At 37.8% G+C, this 21,804-nt stretch overlaps 1 protein-coding gene across 2 annotated transcripts in view; it reads left to right on the forward strand.

The window, feature by feature from the left end:
- The first annotated feature begins 41 nt into the window (after positions 1–41).
- Positions 42–21,804, forward strand: part of ASUN (asunder spermatogenesis regulator) — a 41,958-nt gene continuing 20,195 nt past the window's right edge. The window contains exons 1-8 of one of the 2 annotated variants that reach the window (XM_004693197.1): positions 42–566; positions 1,474–1,709; positions 3,570–3,644; positions 11,675–11,877; positions 12,253–12,333; positions 14,595–14,685; positions 16,444–16,572; positions 18,312–18,396. In XM_004693197.1, the coding sequence (XP_004693254.1) occupies positions 1,485–1,709; positions 3,570–3,644; positions 11,675–11,877; positions 12,253–12,333; positions 14,595–14,685; positions 16,444–16,572; positions 18,312–18,396 (889 nt within the window). In that variant the 5' untranslated portion in view covers positions 42–566; positions 1,474–1,484. The remainder of the gene's footprint in view (positions 567–1,473; positions 1,710–3,569; positions 3,645–11,674; positions 11,878–12,252; positions 12,334–14,594; positions 14,686–16,443; positions 16,573–18,311; positions 18,397–21,804) is intronic. The other variant, XM_012732917.1, reaches the window with a different exon arrangement.

Here is a 21,804-nt window from a genome sequence, read left to right on the forward strand (position 1 = left end):
AGGCGCGTTCAGGCTCTCGCTCGTCTGTTCTCAGATCTCGCGACTTTTGCCAGTAGGAAGCCGCCTAGTGTGGAGAGATCGAGAACGGGAGAACGGGAGCGCGGGTGGGAGGGCCTGGCGCTAGGGGACCACGGTTGGTTTAGGCCGTGCGGCCCTCGAGTCTCCCGGATCAATCTTGCCATTGGGTGACTGGGAAAATTCAGCGGGTAGAAAATCTTGAGGATCGGAGGATTTTTTTTTAGGCTCCGCCCTCTTCCTCTTCAGCGATCTGGGCGTCCGGACTGCCGAGGGGGAAGGGCAGCTTGGCGCGGCCGTCGTGAGCGCTCTGCGCACGCGCGAGCCCCAGTCTGTGCGTGTGTGTGCACGCGCACGCGCGCGCGCTCGACTATTTAGGAAGCCTTGGGAGCATCGGTGTGTTAGGAGATGAGCGGGGCAAGCGTAGTGCCCTGTCTGTGCTACCAGACATTCCTGGCTGTGCGCTGACCCTCCCCACCCAGCCAGCAGCCCCTTCCCGAGGCTGTGGGGTATAGCCTCTGTTCGTTTTCACGGCAGGACCCTGCACGAAAGTAAGCAAACCTCGATCCTGAGGTCTTCCCTCCCCACTCACCTTGTACTTTCCACCCCCACCTTTCAGCAGAGTGTGTTTGGGTTTCTCAGATAAGTTTTGCATGAAGGGAAAATGCGTTTGAAAGCGAAGTAGCCAGATCATTAAGTCAGTTCATTCGATGATCACTTTTGCTCTGCTAACCTTATGGTTTTCGAATGCGGATTATTTATTCAATAATAGGATTTGATTAGTCAAGCGAGGTAGTTTTGATAGAAAAAAAAAGTTCTGAAAGTTCCATCTTTCAAACTGTGCTGATAGCACTAAGTTTTTGTGTTCTAATGATAAGTGACGGTGATGTTTGTAAAGCTAAGGGAGAGAATGAAGTTGGGGCTCTGATCCTAATGGGGCTATTCTTTATTAAATAGTGGGCTTTTCCTTTTGCTGTCGATCCTCTTTCCTGTGAATCCTTTCTGTCCTCACCTTTTCAGAAGCCTTGAGGCTTTGGGGGGGCAGCCCAAAAGTGGCATCTTGGCTTCGTTTGGGGGTTTATTTATGTCTACTAGCAAGGACTATTAAAAGTATTTGAAGAGTATATGTTGTTTATTATGTAAGGGAGTCAGATACATTTATATGTGAAAATGTTTTCTTTTGACAGTTTAAGTTATTTAAAAGCAAACCAACATGTATGAACTGTAATTTTGCCTGTGTCAGGTAGAGTGAGCTGCTCTGATGTAGCTTACTCATTGAATTGATACTTTCTCATCATAACCTCATTAAATCTTGCCCTTTGTTAGATGCAGTTCTTTGAAGACTGATTAGTCATTTTCACTACCAGTTTTTGAGGAAAAGATGCACTAATTAGAAGTAATTTAAACTATTAAATGTTACATGTAAGACACTTGGCTAAAATGTTTTTTCCCTTACAGCTTGAAACAAGATGAAGATCTTTTCGGAATCTCATAAAACAGTATTTGTTGTGGATCACTGCCCTTACATGGCAGAGTCTTGCAGACAGCATGTTGAGTTTGATATGCTGGTGAAGAATAGGACCCAAGGAATCATCCCCTTGGCCCCTATATCTAAATCACTGTGGACTTGCTCAGTAGAATCATCTATGGAATATTGTAGAATAATGTATGATATATTTCCTTTCAAAAAGCTGGTGAGTTTGTAAAGTAAAAGCAAAATTGTGGTAGGGGGATGTGCCTAATTGCCTGAATATATTGTTCTATATATGAATTTGTTATGCATTTGACATAGAACAGTTTGTCTACTGCTTTAAAAATATACTGTGTATATACTGTGTAGAACTCCCCTTGGGATTAGTACATTACATGCATTTAACTGGGGCCAACAACAGTGAAAATTGTGGAGCGCTTCCCTGCATCTGGTATGAGAGAATGCCTCCCATGTACTAACTTCACAATGGTCCTCTGAAGTAGGTGCTGTAATTACTGGGGTGGTATTCAAAATATATAATAGCCCCTATGGAACAGATACTGACCATTAGGAACTCTTACTAGCCAAGGAAAGTTGGCTGTCATCCATAAATGTTCATCTGAATTTCAGCCTTATTTATTCCTGCCGTGGTGGTCATGCAGAAATTCAAGTAAAGAGAAGAAGCTTGTCTTGAGCACCACAGTTCCTTAGAGGCACAACCTAAGTGACTTGTTATGTGTATTAGTGTATGTATACTACAGTGCTGCAGAATTTGACCGTGTCAATAGGAAGACACTTAAGAATGCTAACTAGAAATTGTTTTTATCAATAAAAAGAGAAACTGGAGAATTGATAGAATTTCCAAGATTGTATTCATGTTTCAGAATCACAAGTGCTTTATTTTATTTTGGTTACCACAAATGGATGATTTGTTTTCTGTGTCATTTGTTGCAGCCCTAACCAGTTCTTAGAAAGACAGGATAGGAAGAGTAAAAATGAACACAGGAAGTTGTTAAACGTTCAGATGTATTCCAAAATAAAATACAAACTGTAGGGTAATATATGTATAATGAGATGTCAACTATATACTGATTCAGGGCATTGGCTTTCATTCTGTGACCTTAATTCTGTTACTTAATCTCTTCGGGCTCAGTTTCCTCCTGTGTCAGCATAACACTTAACTTCCTATGATTGCTGTAAGATTTCAGTGAGATAATATAAAGTGCCTGGTAAATTATATCAATGTCAGTTAATCTTGAGAAGACCAATTATCAAACTTAAGGGGAATAATAACTACTTCTTGGATGTTGAAAAGAGATCATCAGGGAGAGAGAATCTTGTTCTCTTTTCAAAAGGGAACATAAATCTTACCCTTCTCCCAAAAGGGAGCATAGTCATCATTAGATATATTTTCTGGTATTTATTTATTTTTTGTCATTATCTTATTTGAGTTTTTTTTGCTTGCATTTTACTTTAAGATTTAGAATAAAGTCCAAATTGTTTCTGTGATGTTCAGTGCCCTATAGGATAAGACTAGTACTTTTTTTTCTTCCTACCTCTCTGCCCACTCTGATCTTTACCCCTTTGAAGCTGTTCTCAGAGATGTTTACATTTGCTAGTTACTGTACCTGGGATCTTCCAATCTCAGTGCTTTCTGGGTCTGGATTTTTCTGGTCTTTGTGTTCCCCTCAGTTACCACTACCCTAAGGAGCCCTGCCTGACCACCCACTCTGAAGGAGCAGATGAGCTTCTTTCCTATGGCATCTGTCACTTTTCAAGATGCTCTTAATAATTTATTTACTTTGTTTGTGTTCTTCCCATATGGTCAACCCTACAGCCTTACCTTTCCCCACATTGTGAGTGACAGTGTTCATCTCTGTCTTCCGTATCCCCAGTGCCAAGAACAGCACCTGGCACATACTAGGCGTTCTGTCACTGCAAAATGAATGAATCATTCAGCAAGACAGTGCTAGAAACTGCAGAATATTATTTATTTATTTTTAGAAACTGCACATTATTTTAAAATATAATGTGGTTAGGGGAATTGGACTTAAACATTAATTATTTCTTTGAAATCTTTTAGGTGAATTTCATCGTAAGTGACTCTGGAGCACATGTTTTAAATTCTTGGACTCAAGAAGACCAAAATTTGCAGGAGGTATGGTTAGGATTTGAGCTGTGGCCTTTTCAGAAAATTACCTGAATGTGATTATACTTTCCTTAAAAATGATTTTAAATGTATATAATCAGTGTAGTGTTAAAGCACAGCTAATACTTAAAGAGAAACAGCTATCCCAGTGTTTTCCCATTTCCTAGAAGCAAACTTTTCTCTTAACCTCCTCTGGTATCTACTTCCATATTTTTAAAGAACATATTTTTACTATTGTGTAAACACTATTGTGTTTACTATTGTGTTTACTATTTGTATAGCTCTTGATTTATCTGTCATTATTGTTGATGAGGATTTACTGTTTATAATCTCTCTTACACATGTGACTATCTGCCATCTTCCAATACCACCCCCGCCCATAACCATTTTCTCATTATTGACAAATCAGAATGTTTGGTTAATTCAGAATTCCATGTGTGCTTCAAAATAGCTACATTCTTTGTTTGTTACAGCTGTACAAGTAATATGGTGACTACTAGCATTGCTGTTATTTTAGTTCTTGTGCAGCTGTCTGCTTACTCCTGGGATTTATCATTGCCCTTTTTAATATCTTAATTTGCTTGGTTTGCTGTGTACCTGTTGCAGTTTTCCTATGTCTTTACAAAACTTGTCAATATTTCTATCATGAATGTGTCAGAAATACAGCAGTATCACTTATTTCTTGGCTTGCAGCATTCTACCCCAGTTGTACTGTTACCTCTTTTTCACATCCCATTTCTTTTTCTTTTTCTTTGTGTAATCTCTTGTTCATGTAGCATCTTATCTCCAGAATTCCTGTACCTTATCTTACAGGTGTTTATAGTAGGGATATAGAAATCTCAGTTTGGAAATAACTGTTTCCTCAAATTCGGAGGCACTGCTATACTCTTTTAGTTTACAGTGTTGTTGAAAAGTCTAATATAATTTCGTCTTCATTATTTCTCTCTGAAAACTTAAAAAAGCTAAAGAATAGTTTTTCCCCTTGTATATTAAGAAGCTTCTCAATGGTGTGCATTTGGTGCTGGTTTTTCTCATTCACTGTGTGAGGCTGCATAATCTTCAAGACAACTTCCCGTATTTAGTAATGCCAAGTGTCTTTCTGGAATCCCTTTTCATGGTATGTTGTAGCTCCTGGATTAAATTCCTTAGTTTTCTCATTGTACATTCTGAGCCTTTTACTCACTTCCTTTTAACCTTATATGGGATGTTTTATTTGTATTCTTAATTTCTGAACATCTTATGTTCTATGTCCACTTGTTAATAGTGTTTAGTGTTTTAAAATTTTTATATATTCTAAATGTTTATTCTGGCATTTTAAATAATTTTTTTCCCCACCTCCATCCCTATGTCCTTTAGCTTTCTTCCTTCCTGTCCCTTTCTAACCCCAGAAGTTTCGCATGTTGATTCATGTTCAGTAGTACCTTGCTTTGTCTAATCATTCCCTCTGTAAACACCTAATATTTGTCATTGTTATTCTGACGTGGTTTACGACTACTCCTTCTAGTTTGCCATAACCATTCTTTCCTTAGGGTTGAATGGTGTTTATAGTGTGGATAGACCACATCTTCTTAAACTAATCTTCTATTAGTGGGCACTTAGGTATCTCATGTTAAATAGTGCTGCACTAGACATTTTAAAACATATAAGTTATCAAGTTGATAGTTTAACGTTCTTCAGATAAATGCTTTGGAGTGGAATTGCTGGATTGTGTGCTATTACTTCCTTTTTCAGTTTTTAAGGTATATGCAGGTGGCTCTTGCCCAGATGACTGCACCAGTTGATGTGCCCACCAGTAATGTAATAATAGCATTCCTTTTTCTTGATATCCTTGGCAGCACTTGTTGTTGGGGGTCTTTTTCATATGTACCTTTCTCACCATGGTGAAATCATAACTCACTGGCTTTTTTTTTTTTTTTTTTTAAGATTCATTTTTTTATTCATGCACACAGGAACTGGGGTATAGGCCAGAGGTCCAGAGGGTAAGAGGTTTCACCCGTGACAGAAGTGGGAAACAGAACAGGAAGATGTATTGAAACGTTGAGGGGAGCAGTGGTCCCGTCAGGAGATGTCTGCTGTGCCATGTGGGTCACCTCCCTGGCCAGGGATCGAACTTGTGCTACAATGGCTGCAGCACATAGTGCTGTGCTTGAACCTTTTGTGCCACCAGGGAGGACCCTCAACTCACTGGTCTTAACATGCATCTTTTATAAAAAGTGGTGATGCTCTATGTGTCTACTTGTGTAGACAATCTGTGCAACAATCTTCTCCCTTACTTCTACGATGATGAATAATTGTATTCATCTCGTCATGTCCTTGTTTTATGAGTATAAAATTTTAATCTGAAGACTTATTACAGGTTAAATTATAGTTGAATTTTTCTTCTCCCTCTGTTCTCAGAGCTCTTTTCAGATTATGGCTATTCTTAAGTGCCTGCTAATATTTGGTTGTGCAACCTTAATTAGAAGTAAGGTGCCAAGCACATTAGAAGGCCTATATCTCATGTGGTTGGTATTGCTGAGTAGATTTCACTTTGGGTTAAGCTGCATTCACTGGGGGACCTCCAGATATCAGAATTGGCAGCTTACCTGTCTGGGACTATTCAGGGTCTCTAGAAAAGAAATTTCTCTCTTGTACTTATATATAATCCCTATAAACAAAAGGGGCTTTCAGCCTTCTGGGACCTAAGGCAGAGAATGGGTGCTAATATTCAACAGGTAGGTTTCTACTCAATCTTTTTGGTTTTGGTTAGGTACTGTGCTTTCTGAAGTAGTAACTAATAGCTATTTGTTACTATTTAAATTTAAATTACTTAAAATCAAGTGCACTAATAAGCTAGTTTCTCAGTAACCAGTACTGGCACATGACTAGTGCTTCTGTATTGTACAGCACAGAAAGAACATCACCCTCAATGTTGCTGGGCAACATTGGTCTGGTATTTTAGTTACTGTCTTTGGTATCTGTACTTGGTACCTTTCTATTTAGTTCCTCATGGAATTTGATTGTAGATGAGTGTCAGAGTGGGTATGGAGAGGATGTGGTAGAAAATTACAATGGTAGCGTGGTAGTAAGATGTCAAAGTCAGGCTACTTCGTGACAGACTTCACACCATCCACAGCCTCATCCTGGTTTCTGTGGCGCTCGATGCCTTTTCAACCTAGTGGACACACTGTCTCACTTTCTCTCTCCTGTAGGGGTAGATTTCAGATTAGTCCCAGCAAGTTCAATATATTCCTCCATCCATTCCACTTGACATCTCTAGTTTTTTGTTGTCTTTTCCATTCTTTTCATCTTTGTGTGTTTATGTCTCTCTATCTTTGGTTAATGCTTTTTAAATTTGAATAACTTAAAAAGAATTAAATGCATTTGTTACAGTTTTAGTGGAGCTGTAGGACAGAATAGAAATAAACCCACGCTCAACCCACCAAGTTCATGCTTTTAAACTACTGTGTCTAAGGGTATTCAGATTGTGATAGATCATGTTTTTGTTATTATTTAGTTGGGCAAGAGACTTCAGTTTACTAGGGTTTTTGCTGGTGATTATGAGCATGAGATAAGCAATAGTGAAATGTTTGAATGTATCATTTAATAATAAAATATTTTTGTTAACGAATATTCTTCAGGGAAAAAATCCCATCCAGGTGTGTTTTAAATGGAACACTTTTAAAGAAAATAACTTATATCACAATGCTTGTTCTTAACATTGTGATCCTATAAATATATGTGTTCTTACAGTCTTTTGAGTTTAACTCATGGGTAAGTTTTTATTGGTTTGCCTTTTGCATTCATAACACTCTAGAATGTTCTTTATTCTTTCATTACATGAAAAGATATTACTGAGGATTCCATACATTCCCCCTCTACTGTCTTTTTGAAATGGCAGGTGTTCTGCTTTGCTTCTTTCAAGAGGTACTGTGAAAGAAGCTTGAAGCCTCTCTAGTTGTGTATGAATAAAAGTAAGTACAAATTTGCATAGCTCTTCCTCCTGCACATCTGCAGTGCAGTCAGTTGTCTATTTAATAATAGCAGGTGTCTGGTTAGAAGAGGAATTTTTGCTTCACTCATTACTCACTACTATTAAGTTGTGAACAGAAACAGAAACTCCCCTGTGGTTACTTTATGGCAGATCACTGGTGTTTGAGATAGTATAAAATAATCAATATTTTCCATAAATTATAGATAATCACGTATGTAAACACATTTATTGTCTAGCTTCGGCTGTCATTTTCACACCTGTCCCCATTATTGTGAATAGTCATGACTAACAAGTGAAGTACATTGAAGAATGGGCTAGAAGGATTGTAGATATATAAATATATATTTTTTAAGATTTTATTTATTTATTTATACAGAACTGGGGTATAGGCCAGAGGTATGGGAGGGTGAGAGGATTCACCAGAGACAGAGTGGGGAGCAGAACTGGCAGATCCATTGAAAAACACTGCTGAGGGGAGCAGCAGGTGGGTCAGGAGAGGTCTGCCACACCATGTGGGTCATCTCTCTGGCAAGGGATCGAACTTATGCTGTTTTTTTTTTTTTAAAGATATATTTATTTATTCGTACAGAACTGGGGTACAGGCCAGAGATGCAGAGGGTGAGAGGATTCACCAGAGACAGAGTGGGGAGCAGAACAGGCAGATCAACGAAGTACACTGCTGAGGGGAGCAGCGGGCGGGCCAGAAGAAGTCTGCCACGCCATGTGGTCACCTCCGGGGCAGGCGGGGATCGAACTCATGAGGAAATGGCTTAAGCTTCTTTGTGTTGTGCTTTAACCCGCTGCGCCACCAGGGAGGGCCTGCTGTTTTGTTTTAACCTCTTGCACCACCCAGGAGGGCCTGTAGATATTTTTTGCTTCAACTCCATTCATTACCTTGTAGGTGAAGGAGTTGAGACCTACAGGAGGCTAAGGGTGTTTGTTTTAGGTAATTTCCATTGCAGCACACAACTGTCCTATTCATTTATTGCCAAAAATTGTTAGACTTTAGCAATTTGATGTTGCTTTTGTTGGTCAAATTAAATCAAGTTTGAAAAGTATCCTATGGTAATGTGGCATCATTTCTATTATTTTCACTTCAGACTAGAAAAAAAATTAAGACAGATTACCAGAGTCATACTTTGATAAACGAAGAACCAGAGCTTCAGTCCATATCCATTAGATTATAGAGGTTCAGCTTGCTTTTTCCTGCTTTCCCTGACCACAGCAGCCATCCCCTAAAAACTACTTTTTCTAGAGGATCTCCTCTTATGCTAGGGATTTCATATAATCTTTTATTAAATGTTTTTTGAAAGTCTTTATAAATAGGGAATACCTGTGTGGTTTAAAAATAAAATGTGCACAGGCATATGTGTGTATACATACATACACATTACATACCAGTGTGTCTGTAGCAAGTCTTGAGAAGCTACCCACTCATCCCCTATCCAGTGAGCACTGTGCAAGCATCATGAGCACTGTACTAGCAGCTGCTCACCCCATCACGGGAGCTGAGTGTGCATCTCTTACCCACCCAGCCTTCATTGAAGCTTGAAATTGACCATGCGGGCACATTTAACCACATATGTTAGCATATATGACATTGTGCACAAAACAAGCAAAATCATCTTAATTCTTCTTTTTCTTTTCTTTTTTAAAGATTTATTTATTTTTGCATACAGATCTGGGGTACAGGCCAGAGGTACAGGGGCGGTGAGAGGATTCACCGAGACAGAGTAGAATAGGCAGATTGATGAAGTACACTGCTGAGAGGAGCAGCGGGCGGGCCATGAGAGGTCTGCTGCACCATGTGTGTCACCTCCAGGGCTGTGGATTGAATTCACACTGAAATGGCTGCAGTTAGATTGCAGCGCTGCATTCTTACCCTTTACGCTAGCAGGGAGGGCCCTCACCTTCCAACTTTTGATCTCAACTCTCTTCACCTGAGAGAAGCATAGGGCGAAGCAGGTATGAGTGATTTACCTATGTAGAATATATGTGCCGTTAACAACAATTCATCTGCATCTACCACATGTCTAGCACTTGAGAAATTCCTTTAACCCAAGGATGTAGTTAAATGGGCAGAATGTTACAGAATTTCATAACATGCAAGCAGTCTGGGAATGAAATCCCCTGCATAGGTAGAAAGCTAGGCGATCACTAGTGTGATGTGCAGTGAGCACCACCAGTAGGCTTTTGTTTGTTTGTTTGTTTTTAATATTTCTGGGGTACAGGCCAGAGGTGCAGGGGGTGTGAGAGGATTTACCAGAGACAGAGTGGGGAGCAAAACAGGCAGATTGTTGAAGTACAATGCTGAGGGGAGCAGTGGGTAGGTCAGGAGAGGTCTGCCGTGCCAGGTGGATCACCTCCCGGGCTGGCAGGGATCTGGCTGGGATCGAATTTAAGCTGAAGTGGCTTTAGCTTCTTAGTGCTGTGCTTCAACCTGCTGTGCCACGCGGGAGGTGCCCTCAGTCCTTTTTTTAAGGTAGTTTTGGCTGTTCTGGGTCCCTTGCAGTTCCATATGATTTTTAGAAATAGCTTTCCTACTTCTGCAAAGAAGTCAGCAGAGACTCTCAGTGGGTTTTGTTTAATCTGAAGTTCAGTTTATATAATTTTGCCATTTTAACAAAAGTAAATCTTCCAGTCTGTGAACATGTTTTACAGTTCATTTAGATTTTTAATTTATTTCAACAATGAGTGTTCTGTAGTTTTCAAAGCACATGCATTGCATTTTGGTTAAATTTATTCCCAAGTGTTTTTTCTTCTTGGTGCTGTTATAACTAAAATTGTTTTATAAATTAGATTTGGGGGTTTATTTTATTTATTATTATTTTTTGGTTAAAGATTTATTTATTTATTCATACAGAACTGTGATACAGGCCAGAGTTGCAGGGGCAGTGAGAGGATTCACCAGAGACAGAGTGGGGGGCAGAATAGGCAGATCAACTAAGTACACTGCTGAGGGGAGCAGCCAGCGGGCCAGGAGAGGTCTGCCGCGCCATGTGGTCACCTCCCAGGCAGGCAGGGATCGAACTCATGTGGAAGTGGCTTTTGATTCTTAGTGCTGCGCTTTAACCTGCTGCGCCACCAGGGAGGGCCTTATTATTTTTTTAAAGATTTATTTATTTATTCATATAGAACTGGGGTACAGGCCAGAGATGCAGAGGGTGAGAAGATTCACCAGGAACAGAGTGGGGAGCAAAACAGGCAGATTGACTGCTGAGGGGAGCAGCGGGTGGGTCAGGAGAGTTCTGCCACGCCATGTGGATCTCCGGGGCTTGCGGGGATCGAACTGATGTGGAAGTGGCTTAAGCTTCTTAGTGTAATACATCAACCTGCTGCGCCACCAGGGAGGGCCTGGGGGTTTATTTTAAATGTAGATAAATACAGTTCATTTTTGCTGTTGACACATACATACTCTGCAACTTGCTGAACTTGCTTATATTTCTAATTGTTCTTTATTGTGTTATATAAAATCATGTCAGCTGCAACATAGCAATAGTTCCCTTCCAGTCAGATGCCTTTTATTTGTTTTTCTTTCCTAATTACTGTGGTTAGCACCTTAGGCACTAGTTGAAAAGGGTGAGAGTAGACATTCTTCCTCTGCTCCTTATCTTAGCGGGAACATATCCAGTCTTCACCATTAAGCACGATATTACCTTGTAGGCCTTTTCTAGATGCTTTTTATGTGCTTCAGAAGTTCCCTTGTGTTTCTGTTTTGTTGAATGTTTTTCTCATGAAATGTTCTTCAGTTATTTTTAATGTTTTTTACTGTTTTTATGGAGATGGTCATTTGAATAAATTTTTTATCAATATAATATTTACATTAACTGATTTTCACATATTAAATCAACATTGTATTCCTGAGATAAGTCCCAGTTGGTCTTAGTATGTAATTCTTTGTATGTGTTGCTGGATTTGGTTTGCTAGTATTTTGCTGAGGACAGCTATATCCATATTGATAAGTTATAAGTTTTATTTTTAAGTTTGTAAGTTTTATTTTCTTGTGATGACTTTGTCTGACTTGTGTATGCTTATTTTGTCAACATAACTTTTTCTTTTTACTTAGCTAATGGCAGCGTTAGCTGCTGTTGGGCCTCCTAACCCACGAGCAGATCCAGAATGTTGCAGTATTTTGCATGGGCTGGTTGCAGCAGTGGAAACTCTTTGTAAAATCACAGAATATCAACATGAGGCTCGTACTCTACTAATGGAGAATGCAGAACGTGTTGGAAATAGAGGACGGATAATCTGCATTACTAATGCAAAAAGGTGAGATGCTGTTCACAGTAATACTTTCACTAATGGAATTTATAGTCCTTTTGTAGTTTTTATTGTAAAAACCAAGACCAACATGGGCATTTAAGCATATCCCAAATGGTCTTCTAATATTAAAAATGCTTTTATTCTAATTAAAAATACTTTTCCTAGTGAAAACTATTTAGTGCATTGTCACTCTTGTAAGTCACTCTGCTTTGTTCTCACTAGTCTTTTAGCTGATTGTTTGGTATTGTGGATCAGCATCTGAAGAAAGCCCATACTGAAGTGATTTTAATTGCCTGTAACACGATCCTGCAGTTGAAGAGTGTGTAGTTTTTTCTCTTCCTGTTTCCTCCTTTAAGTTTGTTTTATCTTTTTATGTCACAGTGATAGTCATGTGCGAATGCTTGAGGACTGTGTCCAAGAGACAATTCACGAGCACAACAAGCTTGCTGCAAATTCGGATCAGTGAGTTTATAGTCCATGAGTGTTTACTATATAGTCCAAGCTGTTTACTAGTCATAGGTACTCGTCATTGTTATTGCCAATAATTTTAATAGAATTGGTAGCAATCCTTTTCCTCTGCTCAATAGATATGATTAAAAAAATACTTTAAAAAATATTTGTTTTATATATGTACTCATACAAGAACTGGGGCATAAGTCAGAGGTGAGGGGGGTGAGAGTATTCCTCAGACAGAGTGGAAAGCAGAACAGATGGGTCTACTGAAATATAGTGCTGAGGGGAGCAGAACAGATGGATCTACTCAAATATAGTGCTGAGGGGGTAGAGGGTGAGACAGGAGAGGTCTGCTGCACATTGTGGGTCAGCTCGCTGGTGAGGGAGCAAACTCAAGTTGCTGATAACTTCACAGTGTTGAGACTTAACCCCTTGCACCACCAGAGAGGCCCAGAAAATACTTACATTTTGATAGAAATATTTTTCCTGTTTTATCTTTCACTTCAGAATATTACTTTTTCCCCCACAGGAAAGTGATCCAAAGGATAAAATAGTATATTTACAATGCATGTTTGATTGGTGGTCTTGGTCATCTTCTGTGTTACAGATTTGTAAATAGGCAAATTGTTGGGAAAGTTAACTCAATAATCTCAAAACAAAAGATATTACCTTGTTTTGGTTGCTGTGATGCAGGTTTTTGCTGACACAGTAAGATGTGTTACATTGCTTGAAGTTTTGAAAAAGACCAATGCGCTTTTAAAGGCTTTTGGGACAATTGCAACATGGAGTCTATATTGGGTTAAATTATTACTAATTTACTCATGTAGGTTTTTCGTAGTGTTAATGAGTAGGATTATTCTAAGAAAAGCATGCTGAGGTAGGAGTGAACTATCATTTCTTCTCTCAAATGATGAAGTTAAAAAGTATATATCCAGGGCCCTCCCTGGTGGTGCAGCAGGTTAAACACAGCACTAAGAAGCTAAAGCCACTTAAGCATGAGTTTGGTCTCCACCCTGAAGGTGATACACATGGCCTGGCAGACCTCTCTTGGTCCGCCCACTGCTCCCCTCAGCAGTGTACTTCGTCAATCTGCCTGTTCTGCTCCCCACTCTGTCTCTGGTGAATCCTCTCACCTCTCCTGCACCTCTGGCCTGTACCTTACTTCTGTATACATAAATAAATAAATCTTTTTTAAAAAGTATATATCTATTTAGATATATATAGAGAAAGCAAGTGTGGTTAATAGGTAGTGAATCTCGGTTCAAGATATGTAAGTGTTAAGTAGATAGTACTTCTTATTTCAACTATTCTGTGGATTTGGAAATTCTAGGATCAGAGTTGGGGGAAATTTTTTTGTATTACAAATCCTATGTTCTTAGAAATAGTTACAAATAATGGTTAATATTAATCTGATTTTTTTTTCCCCATACAAGAGCTGGGGTGTAGGCCAGAGGTGCAAGGGGTAAGAGGTTTCACCAGCGACAGAGTGGGGAGCAGAAGAGGCAATGAAATACACTGCTGAGGGGAGCTGTGGGTGAGAGAGGAGAGGCCTGCTGTGCTATGTGGGTCAGTTCCCTGGCTGGGTATCAAATTTTATTGCAGTGGCAGCTGATGGCTTCATAGTGCTGAGACTTAACTCCTTGCACCACCAGGAAGTTCCCCAGTGTTACTGATTTTCCCTTAAAAATTAATACATAATCATTTTCTCTTTGACATTTGTTTATTGAAAACTGTGATTGGTTCCCTCTCTGGTGGTTCAGCGGGTTAAGGAGCAGCGGTACAAAGCTAGTCACAGCTGCTTCAACACCAGTTTGATCACTGCCCAGGAGGGTGACTCACATGGCACAGCTCACCTCTCCTGTCTCTCATGCTGCTCCCTGGGCAGTGTACTTCATCAGTCTGCCTGTTCTGCACCCCACTCTACTGTGAATCCTCTCACTGCCCCTGCACCTCTGGCCTACATCCTAGTTCTGTGTGCATAAATAAATACATCTTTTATAAAAAAGAAAAGAAAACTATGCTTGATTATAAAAATTTTCCTTTTCTCTTTCAAACACAGAAAAATTGTCATTTTTATATTTAAATTAACATGTATGTAACATTAAATAATCATATAAATAAGGCAAAGTAGTCTTCAAAATATTTAGCTTTTTTAACAGCAACTGATTTTTACAGATTATTCTAATATATTAAACAAGTAATAATTTACCTCCTTGAATTATTTACATCAAATGCATTCTTAGATTTTAAGTTAAAAATTTTTCTTTCAGTCTCATGCAGATTCAAAAGTGTGAGCTGGTATTGATCCATACCTACCCTGTTGGTGAAGACAGCCTTGTATCCGATCGTCTTAAAAAAGAGGTAATGGGCAGAATTAATGGAAGAGAATATCATTGTTAGTAATAACAAGAAATGCTGAAAAGAATTAGCATTGAATTGATTACATTGCCAGCATTTTGTGCCAAGAACATATTTAGTGTTTTGTGCAACAATGTCTGTGATGCAAACACCTAGGTTGGTTCTTTGTTACAATTGTGAATTTTAAAGTGTTTTCCCTTTTGCTTACCTATTGACAGTTATTTTATTTTCACTAAATGCTTTGAAAAGTGACATACAGCTTATGCTGTTACTTAAATTTCTGTTGTGAATGTATTTCAGTTTCTTTGATGGCTTTTTATTAAATAAAAATCTTTTCACCCTTATTAGAAAGGCAGTGTACTCTTTAATAAAAATATATTTTAATAAAATTAATTAATTTTACCCATCCATATGGGGCAAAAACATATTTCCAACCTTGGTTTTACTTTTTAAATAAATTTTAAGTTTTTTAAAATTTTTTTTTATTTTAAAATTTTTTTATAACAGTTTATTTTTACATCATTTTGTAATCATTTTTTTTTTCCATCTCAATTGTAATCCTCGCGGGTTTCCCATCACCAAGTTACCTGTGTGCCATCACCATAATCCTGTGCACTTCCCTCCCCACCCTCACGTTAAATTTTAAGTTTTAAAGGAAAAGATAAGGCTATTGATTATTACATTTAAAAAAATTTATTTATTTATGCATACAGAACTGGGGTACAGGCCAGAGGTGGAGGGGTGGTGAGAGGATTCACCAGAGACAGAGTGGGGAGCAGAACAGGCCGACTGACAAAGTACACTGCTGAGGGGAGCAGTGGGCAGATCAGGAGAGGTCTGCCGCGCCATGTGGGTCACCTCCAGGGTTGGGGATTGAACTGGTGCTGAAGTGGCTTTAGCTTCTTAGTGCTCTGTTTACCCACTGCACCACCAGGGAGGGACCTAGATTTTTTTTTTATCATATAATATTCTCCATGAGTGATCTTTATTTAGAAATATAGATAAGTATATTTATTTGTTCATATTAAATGTTTATGTTGATATTTTCTGATTTTTAAAAAAATTTAGTATTATCAAGTATAAGCATATCAAAAATTAGCTTAGTCTTTAAATATTTTTAGGTTATTATCCTCGGGCTTTTAGATGGTTTTTAGTGTAAGCCCCCTTTTACTTTTCTGCCTCTTGATAATATGGCAGTATGTTGGTTTTACTTTTTTGATAACTAAAAAATTTCTTTAAGTATGATTGTCTGGAATATTACTCTGTAGCAAATGACTTGATTGCCTTAAAGCAGTATTTTGGTGGCACATTAAAATGTTTGTGGCAATTTCCACCATTTTTGTAACAAGCATTCTTTTTCTGTAGGAGGTTGTCCTCTACACAAAATGAACTAATTTTTCTACAGTATTTCTATAGGCCACTTAAAACCTATTTTGCATATAGATAAACATAAATTGAAATTATAAGTTAAAAATTATATTTAAATCAAAAGACTTCCCCTTTAAGTTCAAGAGGGCAGGGACTTTGCCTGTTAACTGTTTTTTCAAACTCTCACACACAGCTTTTGGCATATAATACATTAAGTTCTTTATAGCTATCTTTTGAATAAAAAGGTATTGTTAAAATAACTACCATGATTAATTAATGAACCTATTTGTTTTTTCCAAATTCTAAAAATAAAAATGCATGACTTTTGTAGGGCGTTGAAATTAAATTTTTGTACTAGGCTGCAATTATTAATGTTTTTATTCTTTTCTGTAGTTGTCCCCAGTTTTAACCAGTGAAGTTCATAGTGTTCGTGCAGGACGGCATCTTGCTACCAAATTAAATATTTTAGTACAGCAGCATTTTGACTTGGCTTCAACTACCATTACAAATATTCCAATGAAGGTTTGTAGTTCTTTTTCGTGCTATTGTTATGACTCTGCTTTGTGTTCTAATTATTTGTTTGACATATATTACTCATTTTAATTGAACCTTCACTTTTTCTTCCCATATCATGTTGTCTGTTCTGCTAGCCCACATTCAGTGTCTTTGACCAGGTCAGTAAAAATAAAAAGCAACAAGAAAGGATCACAGAACAAAATGCCATTTTGTCCCCCCCAATAAAAAGACTTCAGTATCAGCTTTTTTTGTATTTTGATTGTTTTCATCAAACTATAATTTCTCTCTTAAATTACTTTTTCTGTGATTCTTTTCTGACAGTGTGTTATTAGATTTTACATACTTTGATTATTCTAGTGGATCTTTTTTTTTTTTTTTTAAAATTTATTTATTTGTGCATACAGAACTAGGGTACAGGCCAGAGGCTCAGGGGTGGTGAGAGGCTTCACCAGAGACAGAGCGGGCAGATCTACGAAGTACACTGCTGAGGGGAGCAGCGGGCGGGTCAGGAGAGGTCTGCCGCGCCATGTGGTCACCTCCGGGGCAGGCGGGAATTGAACTCATGCGGAAGCGGCTCTAGATTCTCAGTGCTATGCTTTAACCCGCTGCGCCACCAGGGAGGGCCATCTAGTGGATCTTTTTATATTTTCATTCTTGGCCATCTAGTATAAAAATGTTTGTAAATTAATAGGTCTAACTAGAAGGAAATAGCTAAAGGTTGGAAGGAATTTTATTAAACTGAAAAACAGTTGATGTGTATCTTATGAATATTACTAATGGATTTTTAAAGGAATCTCTTACTGTCTATTCTTTTCCATTTTACAGTTGGTTGGGACTAATACAATGCCTGGCCCGTCATAAGCTTTACATGTTTTTCTGTTGAGTGGAGTTAAAATTAATTTTATTGATTATGTTAAAAATATAAAATAGCCACTACACCTAAAAATTCAAATATACTTTTTATAAGTCTAATTTTATTTTCCACACGATATCATGAATAGTAAATTGCATGATAAATAATAATCTTCCCATTGTTAATTTCTAATATCCTTAGCTGGTTCTAGTAGAAATTAGTAGGCCAACCTAATAGAATAGTTTAGATGTAGAAGCAGTTAAAACACAATATAACACAATAAATCTACTTTAATGTGTAAAATTTCATGGTAACAAGAAAAAATACTCTGAAGGTGACAGGTATCTTGCTTTACAAATTTGACTAGATTTGTGTGCTGTGACTCCTCAATCTCTCATTTTTTATAATAGTGTTGAAGTTCTTGCTTTTTAGTGAAAACAAGTTATTAAACTTGTTTACAACGTTTGTATTTGCTTCTTTATATAATTGGTGTTTGCTAATTTATGGTAGGTATTTAAAGATGCTCTTTCCTCCTTTAAACAACTATTGCACTTTCAAATTAGGTAAACTACTTCAATTACATATTTTTATAAAAATTGACAAAAAAATGCATTTGGAGTAAAAAATAAATTCTGGATTAGTCATCGATGTTAATGTAAAAAAAATGTTTAGTACTTTATTACCTATATATAGCCAGTAATTTTTTAGTAGATGTCACAATGTTGTAGAAAACTTTTGCATCTTTAAATAGATTAACTTCTGAGCAGACTATTTTGTTATTATAACTAGTTATTGATGGGTGTGTTTGATTTCACTTTAAGCAGAAAGCAAAGTGATTAGTAACTCAGATATTTTGGAAACAAAATCAATTTATTTTAAATTTTGCTTTAAGGAAGAACAACATGCTAACACATCTGCCAATTATGATGTGGAGCTACTTCATCACAAAGATGCACATGTAGATTTCCTGAAAAGTGGTAAGTAGGAGACACAGAAAGTATGATTTTGTAAGATCTAATATATGAAAGCATGCTACCAGTTTTTGCAGGAAGAGCACACGGGGCTATGGTGATGGCACATAGGTGAATTGGTGGTGGGAAGTCCACAGGGATTACAACCTAGATGAAAAAATGTTCCAAATGAACAATGTATACATATATATTTATGTATGTATAAATGTTTATATGTATACATATGTATATATATATAAAACTTTATTTATAAAGAAATAAATAAAAAGAAAGAAAGCATACTAACAGTTTTTAGTAAGATTGACTTTAGTTATCCCTTTACAAGCTTGTATCACCTATTAGTGGCCAGTAGTTTTCTATAGAATTTACTTTGTCTAAGACTAGACTAATGGAACAAATACCAGAGAAGATAGATATTACATTTAGGAGAGAGATTTTTCTTTTGTGACAAATCACCCTGGGAAAGGAAAAGAATAGGAGGTGTGTTGAAATAATCACATACTTATGTTTTGCTTGGATAAAAATCAGTTGTTTTATAATTTACTTTACTCCTCTAAAACTATTTGACTTAGGTCATATCTCCAAAACTGATTTCTGCAACTGTGTAATGGACATGGTTTAGGGGAGAAGATTCTGGAGATAGGAGGTACAAATTTCAGCCCAACCAACAAATGCCTGAATTTAGTTTGTACACTTAAGGATGCTGGGTTTGATGAATTGTAATTCCAACCTTTCCTGAAATTCAGTGAAGTTGCCGTTAACTTTTCATATTTGGTTCAATTCTTTAGAATGTTTTCTGTGTTACTCAGTGCTGTCAGATTTAAATGGTTGACTTGGATCATCTTGTATATGTCTTTCCTGAAGTTAATACCATGAACCAATCTAAACATTTGTTACTTGTATCAAGAATCTTGGAATTAACCTAATTAATTCCTAATAGAAAAACTACGATGATAAGTATATTGTTTGACAAACTACGATAATAAGTATATTATTTTCAAAACTTGGTTTTGAAAACGTTGTGTATAGAAATTACTAAGAACCTATGACATAAGAACCTATGAGTCTGCAGAATTTTTAAAATATTCCTTAAACTTAGAAAAATGTAATCTTTGTAACACAAAGATCTCTAAATAGTTGATTTGAGTTAGAGCTTCATGTGTGACACGTGAGAACCTTGTGTGTAATGCAGTGGTGTCAGCAGGAGCAGCGTTGGGGGAACAGTCTTGTAGTGGTTCAAGCCTCTGAGCTAGGCAAGCTTTCCATGGCAGGGCAGAGTGAGCCCAGATATCTTCCTTCAGCTCCAGAATCATGTATCTTACTGCTTGATCTGTTCCATCTCCCTCAGGCACCTGAGCTTTGCCCCCGAATGAGCTTCTAATTTTCCTTCTCAGTGAATGACCTTATTTCTCTCCAGCTCTCAAGGCAGAAACCTCAGTCATATTTGAGACATTTTCTGTCATTCTTCATATCTAAACCTGTATCACCTTTCTGATTTTATCAACTATGTGCCTCTCAACTCCATCCATATCTGCATTTCCAACACTTTACTATCTCCCGAGTCTAGCCTATTCTTTTACCTCATGTCATTGGTAGCCTCCTAATGTTCTGTTTATACCCACTCTTGACTTGACTTGCTGGCTAGAATAGTTTGCAGAATAATAATCCTCACCATGTTTCCCTTACCTTAAATCTTCTAATGATGAAAGACAAAACTGTTTAGATGTCTCATAAGGCCCTAACATTTTTGAAAGACCTGAAACTCTTGATGCCAGCTTCTGTTTTTATCTTTCCACAGGGGCATGTCAGAATACTCTTAATTGCTTCATTTAATTTCTACACATCTTTTCATTTTTCACAGAAACCTTTCCTGAAAGGCCACGCCGTTTTACATAGCTGCTTATAGCACTGTACATCTTATTTGAAACTTTGTCAGCTTTATGGTTTTTGCATTGGTTTATTATTGTTTTAGTAACATCAGTTTACTTTAGTTTCCATTCAGGCAAAAAATGCTTACTATGACATTTTATGTATTTACTTCCTTAATCCCTCATTTCATGTTTCTGCTTTTTCTTTCTTTTTTTTTTTTTTTTTTTTTTTTTGCTTTTTAAAGATTTATTTATTTATGCATACAGAACTGGGGTACAGGCCAAAGGTGCAGGGGTGGTGAGAGGATTCACCAGAAAGAGTAGGGAGCAGAACAGGCATATTGACAAAGTACACTGCTGAGGGGAGCACTGGGCGAGACAGTCTGCTGCACCATGTGGGTCACCTCCCTGGCAGGTATCAAACTCATGCTGCAGCGGCTGCAGCTTTATAGTGTTGTGCTTTAACTTATTGCACCAGCAGGGAGGGCCCTCATGTTTCTCCTAATAGATTTTAAGATTTAATGGAATTAGGTGTTCATTTATCTTTCTTTTGAGTACTTAACCATTTTATTTTATCACTTAGTGGTGTTAGAAGGGAGCAGTTATAGATTCTTTTTTTTTTTTTTTAAATTTTATTTCATTTATTCATACAGAACTGGGGTACAGGCCAGAGATGCAGAGGGTGAGATGATTCACCAGACACAGAGTGGGGTACAGAACAGGCAGATCTACGAAGTACACTGCTGAGGGGAGCAGCGGGCAGGTCAGGAGAGGTCTGCCACACCATGTGGTCACCTCCGGGGCAGGCGGGAATCGAACTCATGCGGAAGTGGCTTTAGATGCTCAGTGCTGTGCTTTAACCCGCTGCGCCACCAGGGAGGGCCATAGATTCTTTTAATTAAAAAAATATTTGCTATTTAACTTATTTTCAACTGTTAGGTTTTTTTTTTTTTTTTTAAGATTTATTTATTTGTGCATACAAAACTGGGGTTTTGTTAACCTGCTGAGCCAGCAGGGAGGGCCTCAACTGTTAGATATTTTAATTATCACTAGTATCCAAAGTCTAATTGAATTTTTTCATTCATTTATTTATTTTTTACATCAGTCTTCATTTTGTTCATTTTTCCATCTCAGCTGCCATCCCCTTGGACTTCCCACCACCAATCAACCCAGGCGCTATCACCATAGTCCTGTGTACCTTTCCCACCCCATTTTTTGAAAATAATATAATAGTTTATTTTTACATCATTTTGTGCATTTTTCCGTCTCATTTGTAATTCCCATGGGCTTCCCATCACCAGATCACCCATGTGCCATCACCATAGTCCAGTGCATTTCCCTCCCCCACTGTTTTTGATCCTATTCCCCACCCCACCCCCACAGAATGTCTCTGGTATATGGCTGTTCATTATTGTTATTATTTTCTCGCCTGGTCCATTATACTCCTGCTATGAGTGAAACCATCCGGTATTTTTCCTTCTCTTTCTGGCTTATCTCACTAAGCATGATGTTTTCCAGCTCCATCCATGTTGAAGTGAAAAGCATG

The sequence above is a fragment of the Condylura cristata genome, unplaced genomic scaffold (assembly GCF_000260355.1).
Source record: "Condylura cristata isolate star-nosed mole 26May11 unplaced genomic scaffold, ConCri1.0 scaffold00036, whole genome shotgun sequence".
NCBI classification, from domain to species: Eukaryota; Metazoa; Chordata; class Mammalia; order Eulipotyphla; family Talpidae; genus Condylura; species Condylura cristata.